Raw genomic sequence first — 7,267 nt, forward strand, 5'->3', positions numbered from 1 at the left:
ATGYTATTTAGGCCTATACAATTCAATTCAACAATCCCTATTTGAAAATATGGGAAAACCAGATGTGACATGAGTAGAGAAGTCAGGCGTGGCCAAAATCTCCATTGTTGGTTAATTCCTGGCACTCCTCCAGGTCAGATGCCAACATGAACCATCAGAAAGATGCCTCTGAGCCCTGTCTACAATGAAGAAAACAACCAGCAGCTTCTTACCTGTACTATAACTCTCGTATGATAAGACGATACCACTTCAAATAACACAGTATTTTTGAACTTTCTAGAGCTATTCTGAAAAATCCTTAGTGCAAAATGGGTACAGAACAACCCAGTGACTGAACCCATGGTGCCACACAGCCAGAGCCATGAAGAATCAGAGAAACAGGTGGAAGGTAAGGCAGAAGCAGCATGGCCTGGGTGTTGGGCCTCTTGGCCAGGACACTGCAGGKCTGCAGTACAAAGGCCCAAAGCACAGGCTTGGCCACTGTACTGCAAGCCTTGATATTTGGGGTATTAAATACTGCTTTACTTAAACCTTTAGGAGATTTAACCAACAGAGCAGTTAAAAGCCAAGTTTGACAACAACCTATATGGAAAACAACAAATTAGCAGCGAAGAGCAGATGAACCAGGACTTAGGAGCAAAGGGACTGCTCTATCAGATATACCTCACTGGGGTGAGACATAAAAAACAGCAGCTACAAAGAAGTTCTCTCTTCAGGAAAAAACCAATACAACTGTGACCAGCAAATATATTCAACAGGGAAGCTTTAGTAGTTTTAAAAGCTATCACAGAAGGAATGCATACCTCAACAGTGGAAATGAAAACCAAACCAAAAGCCAGTATGGTTAAATGATATGTTTATTTGAACAAGACAGGAAATGTCAGAAGAATCAATCTTTAATAACTCAAGAGAAAGGGCATTCAACAATAGCAGGTAAAATGCAAGACACTTCTAAATGAGTTTAAAAAAAAAATCTAAGACTCAAGTACAGTCTTACTATTTTGATCATATGAGATTCAAATTACCATGGGGGGGAAAAACCTTAGAGACTCCAGGCCCCCTATTAAAATGCATAAGATTGAGATCATGTTTAAGAACCAAAGTGAGAATATTGGGAGGGATCTGCTCTTACGAGTTGAGAGAGATAAGCTAATGGAGGTTATGACTGAATAATGACCCTGTAGCACTTCTAATGTCTCCGTATTTGAATTCATGCACCATTTCTTATATGTGTATTGAAAAATAAGAGGACCAGAGGTGAGAAAAAAAGCAGCTAAGAGATCAGTCAGAACTATGAAAAAAAAAAAAGGAAAGCACATGCAAGCACCTGAATTCCTATGGAAGCTGAACATTATCAGCAGAGATGCTGTACGTGACCAGGTCCACATTTATTTAAAACACAAGCTCAAGTTAAACACTAGAACTGAATGTATTCTAAATTTCTTGGAGAAAAAAACAGTTCTTAAAACCAGTAACATTTACCACTAAAGATTTTCATGTTTTCATTGTGGTTTAACCCCAATTAGCAACCAAGCCCCACTCGTCACWCACTCACTCCTCCCAGTGGGGTGGGGGAGAGAATCAGAAGGGTAAAAGWGAGAAAACTCATGGGTTGGGATAAAGACAGGGAAAGCAAAAGTTGCCTGCACRTAAGCAAAGCAGAACAAGGAACTCATTCATCATTTCCCATGGGCAGGCAGGTGTTCAGGCATTCCCAGAAAAGCAGGGCTCCAGCCCATGTAGCAGTTACTGCGGAAGACAAATGCCATTACTCAGAATATTCCCCCCTTTCCTCCTTCTTCACCCAGCTTTAYATGCTAAGCATGATGTCATGTGGTAAGGAATATCCCTTGGGTCAGCTGGGGTCGGCTGGCCTCGTGTTCCCTCCCAGCTCCTTGTGCACCCCCAGCCTCCTTGCTGGTGGGATGCTGTGTGGGGCAGAAAAGGCCTTGACTCTGTGCAAGCACTGCTCAGCAAAATCAGAAATATCACTAAATTATGAGCAYTGCTTTCAGCACAAATCCACAACAGTCTCATACCAGCGACGAGGAAGAAAATCAATTCTACCTCAGACAAAACCAGCCCAGTTTCACATCCAAGATTATCACAAAAGAGATGATAAAATGCCTTATGTTTGCTGTTTACACATTTGTGACTCGTCAGCTGTACTAGCACTTACAGCACATGCTGCTGTAAGTTTCCTGTTCCTTAATGAAAAAGAAAAAACATATACCTTTTCAACAATAAAAGCTGCAATAATTCTAGAAGGGGTCACTTCCCATTAATTTAAAAATTGTCTGAATACCGTATAGCTGCAGTGTTCCTTTTGAGCAATGATGTCTTTGGGTTTGTAACAGGACCACATGACTGCAAATCAAAACTTGGAAGATAATGAACCTAGATAGCGTGAAGATTGCGTCTTACTAGGAGTGTGGAGCCAGAAGTTTCCGATGCTTTCCCACTGGCAGAATTACAGAGATAAGAGAATAAGTTCACACTCCCACCACAAGATTTTAATTTAAAAAAAAAATTATGTATATATGGGCTGCTGTTAAGAATAATTTGCAGTCATTAAGAACTAGTCAAATCCAGTAGGCTAGAGAGTATTCATGTCTCTTCCTCGCATACCTCTAGCCTTCTAAATAAAGAATATACAGGCTGTCAGAGCCTAGAATAAACACACACTCACGTGAAGTGCTTCAGAAGTCAGTGTTCTCCCACATCCACGCAGAGTAAAAGAAGTCATTTGAAGTTACAAATACTTAAAATTCAACATGCAAGGCATACAGAGTTAAAACATAYATTTTGGTTTTCCTTGAAGCATCCAGAAGGAAATTAATTCTGAAACAGATCTCATTTACAGTCTAGATAGCAAGTCATCTCCTCCTAAGAGGTAATTGCATGGCAGCTTATTATAGCTATCAGCTTAATTACGAAACATGCCAAGCAACAGTAATAGATCTCATTGGCAAAAGCAAAATAAGCTATTATTACTTCAGCAAACAAGGTTCAGTCAATAGCCTTTCCCCACTTGCAGCTCATGGTCCATCCGGCCCAGGCCTGGTATGTGCCAGTCACGGGTATYTTCCAGCTGAACAATACAGCTCTGCCAAGCTGAGCCTCTCAATACAGTTTCAGACTACATACAYCCTGGAAGATTTCTTGCCTTTGCAGAAATAAACAAAAATATAGGATAAAGAGAGCACTGGGAATCAAAGAGAAAGAAAATGAAGATGAGGTATATCAACAATGTCAGAGGAATGAGGCACTGAAGGGCATAGACCCTTTTGCTGGCGAAGGGCAGAGAATGAACAGAACCCTCACTGTCACAGAGGGTCAAGATGGTATAGAGTACTGAATAATCTATATATAGCTAGCTGTATATATGTAGCTATATAAATTGTGTCTTGCTATAGACACAAGACTAAGACATCATGCAGCACGAACAGCGATTTTCAAGGAGTCTGCTGATACCTCCTCACTTGCAGCTTTCTACCAACAAGACCTTTGATTTCAAGTACTTCCTCTTTTCAGTAATACCAAGTCACTAGCAGAAAACTTCACTAATAGAAATGCCCTTACTATAAAGACAACAAGGCTCCCCAGATAACACCGCACTGATGAATCTCTCGAGAGTCTCATGATCAGAAAAATTAAAACGACTGCTGTCACTTAYCAGCATGTTGCACACACACCACACCATATGCCTAGACTCGGAGGGGATGGARTATAATTCCCAGCATACAGGAGGAATTATACTTTTGGGGGATTTGTAAAAGCTTAAGAATATGTAACAAAGTACACAGAAGAAGAATTTAAGTGATGTAAAAACATTTATCTTGTTATCGGGTTTAAAGATAAACTATACAATTTGAAGCCCAGCCTCAAAACCCTGGAGCACTTGTACAATTAAATAAGCTCCAGTTTTTAATGGAAGCTCGGTACTGGATCCAGTGCATAACTCACTTACTGGGAGCTACTCCCATCTAGAAATGTTGACTATACTAGAAATTAGCATGATACTCAGTGGTTTTTCAAAACACTTTTAAGATCTTGAAACCGAATATTTGATAATCCCTATGATTTATAAAGAAATATCCCATGATGCACATGCAGACAGGAAAATAGTGTAGAAGGAAGGGAGGCTGGATTAGCTCTCAACAGACAAATCTTTGCTTACCTACTTTGTTTCTGAAATTGTATAGGCACTAAACTGGTAATGACTTGTCTTTTCACCCCAAATTTCCAAATGCAGCAACAGGGAACTGGGACACTGGAGCTAGTATTCAAACTAACAAGTTGTGACACATATGACCCTGAGATACCGCAACTTTTTTCTGATGGTCAGCTGCATAGGCTAGGGTTGTACAGCTCAGTATGGTCTGCATGTATTTTATAAATAAATATAAATACAGCTGTTTATTTCCATGTGATTTTTGTCACCAACATTAGCTTGTATGGATTGGCATCAACTGCAATTGGATCACCATGTAAACTTCTGACCTCATCCGTGTTTTTTCTCAGTCTGAATGTTATGTACAGACAGTGCTGCACACACAAACAGAAGCCACAGTCGTGGTTACAGCAGAACTATCTAAAAATTGCTTTTTAAAAGAGAGAGAAAAAAAAAGAAAAGCCCTAAGATCAATTCTCACTTTTGTTTTAATTACTAGTAAGAGTGTTTGGTAACTCCTYTAAAAAGCTTGATGTTGCAAACTACCAGATATTTTAGTGCAATTTTACTGAAAGTGCTCTCACTAAGTGTGTTTCATTGATTAGAAATGACAGTATCATCCTGGGAGAAGATAAGTGATGTTTGCTCATATTACCTAACAAGATAAAAGCAACTACTTGTTTAAGCATTGTTCAGAGATACTGGAGTTCCCAAGATTTGGAAAAAAGCATGTGGAAAGACAGACAACTTGAATAGCCCTAACCAAGCAACTGAGGGGGGCAACKGTTCTAAATATAATACAAAATGCTCCTAGCTGTCACAGAAAACCTCATCCAAATTCAGTTTTAAACTGGGGGGGAAAAACACCTCGGGCCTTTATTTGACCTCTTTTAAGATTTCTACCACTCCCGGAATGTTGCCAAGTCATCTATACTATGAAACAGCAAACAAAACAGAAACAAACTGGTTTTCTGTCACTCCTGTGAGTTGCTCCACCACCAATCTTTGAGCACATCCGGAGAATTTAGAAAAAGCAGTGCACAAAWTAGATTTTAAGTAGATACTATTTAAACCCAAAACTGCAGTATTTAATATGATTAGTCTCAGACACTGAAAAAAGTGTATCTTCCATATTCTAATAAGTTAGATAACCAACTTAAACCTAGCTCATAAAGAACATGGTAGCTAGATTAAGCTCTGAATGGAAGCACCTTTGTGAGCACTCAGTTGCAGCATCAGGATGCCCTGACTGCGCTGCTCCAAGATTTATCAGCATCTTCCCACCTTCCAAAATGCCTTCCCACAAACAGCAACRATAACTATTAACTTTCTTTTTATCTTTATGTAACATATAGTAGTAACAATAATAATGAAAATAATAATAACAGGAATAATAATATCACAGAGAAGCTGGGAAAGGCTCAAGCTAGCGACTGGAGCACCTAYTGAGGTTTGTACTTTGGTAGTTACTCAGTAACAAGACCTGGTCACAACATAGCTTTTGCTTTTTCAACTCCTCTATCCAGAAGCACCKTCTTTCCTGGAACTCAGGAACAGCCCAATGCTCAAAGAGCTAAAACATAATAAATGCTTTACAACGATAACCAGGACGGTTACAGTAGTTTCGTTTAGACCACCAACAACCTCTCTGACATTGCACTGCAGCTCCTGAAGGAAATAAGTGAGTCTTCCAGCCTAGGAGAGGCCGGGCACATGTGTCCAGCCAGGCKGGGGGAGTCACGGTGGCTCTGCCCAGGATCTGGAAGCTGAGCGCTTACATGACCGCGGCGCTGCGCAGGGGCAGGACTTCGGCCGGGCACACTCGCTGCGCAAGGCACGTCAGGAGCTGGCGGGTCAGAAATCACCGGCTCGGAGCGCGGACAGGGCACCTGCACTTTGCCACTGCTGTCAGTACCACTACTTCCAAGAAAAGAAGGGAGCGCCGCGCAGCGCGATTCTCCCCTCTGAACCGACACCTTGCCTAGGCAATGTGACACCGCAGGGGCCAGGAACTAAGCACAGGGTAGAAAACAAGTATTTTGCGCCAGCCGGTTCGCGCTGCTGCATCACCACCAGGCACACAGGCGCAGGCAGCGACCGGCGCGAGTGGAGCAACGCGGGAGGGACGAGACGCGGGAGAGAGTCACCGCTCGGCGGCGGCGACATGTGCGCCCTCTCCGACCCCGGCCAGGGCGGGGGGCGGGCAGAGCGCCGGGCCGGACGATGCTCGGGGCCGGGCGGCCCCCGCCCCCCGCGTGCCCGCCATGGCCGCCCCCCGCGCCCAAAGGCAGCGGGACGGCGGCACCCACCCCGCCCGCTTTCACTTTCTTTTCTGGTGGCCCCGCCACCGCCCTCCGGCTGCGCGGCCCCGGGAACCCCGCGGGGAGCGGCTCGAGGATGCCGGGGGCGAGAGGGGTAACCTCGGCCAGGCCTCCGCCGTCCCCCCCGCACCGCCCCGAGGCCGGGCACCCTCACTGGCGCCCCAGGGGATCTCCCAGCGCCGGTCGGCCGGGCAAGGGGCCGGTGGCGGCGGGGCCGGCCTGGCTCGGCGCCCAGCGGATGGAGCGTCCCGGCGGGTCCGGTGCCCGCAGAGGTGACCCCCTCCCTTCCACCCGACCGCCCGTGCCCACCTTGTAMGAGTCGGTGGCGAGAAGGATGTTGAACTCGGCCCCCGCCGCAGCGCACTCCATGTCGCCGAGTCCCGGGAGGCGCCGCCGCCCGCACGGACAGAACCGGGCTGCGCCGCCGCCGCTGGCGCTCGGAGCGGGGGGAGCGCAGAGAGAGGGACAGGGGCGGGGACAAGGGATCGCGGCCGGAGGGGGGGCGCGCGCGGGGGCGCTGATTGGCTGCGTCTGTCCGCCGCTGAGGGCGGTGCCGCAACGTCACCGGGGGAGGGGCGGGGCCGGGGAGCACGGGGAGCTCTGATTGGCCCCGCCGCCGGTCGGGGCAGGGGGAGGGGCGGGTGGGGAGCGTCCCGCGCCGCACGTTCTCTTTCATTGGGGTCTGGGCGGGGCCGGCTCAGTGACGTCACCGCGCGACGGGCGAGCGCGCTCTCGCTATTGGCCGGCGGCGCGCGCTCGGCTGAACGGGCGG

General features: G+C 46.3%; 1 protein-coding gene across 2 annotated transcripts in view; it reads right to left on the reverse strand.

The window, feature by feature from the left end:
• NAMPT (nicotinamide phosphoribosyltransferase) overlaps positions 1-6,966 on the reverse strand; it is a 28,741-nt gene extending 21,775 nt beyond the window's left edge. For both annotated transcript variants that reach the window (XM_057364524.1, XM_057364523.1), the window contains exon 1: positions 6,805-6,966. In XM_057364524.1, coding sequence (XP_057220507.1) covers positions 6,805-6,864 — 60 coding nt within the window. In that variant the 5' untranslated portion in view covers positions 6,865-6,966. The remainder of the gene's footprint in view (positions 1-6,804) is intronic.
• Between the last annotated feature and the right edge of the window lie 301 nt (positions 6,967-7,267).

The sequence above is a fragment of the Malurus melanocephalus genome, unplaced genomic scaffold (assembly GCF_030028575.1).
Source record: "Malurus melanocephalus ecotype Western Australia unplaced genomic scaffold, MMel_1.1 scaffold_39, whole genome shotgun sequence".
NCBI lineage: Eukaryota > Metazoa > Chordata > Aves > Passeriformes > Maluridae > Malurus > Malurus melanocephalus.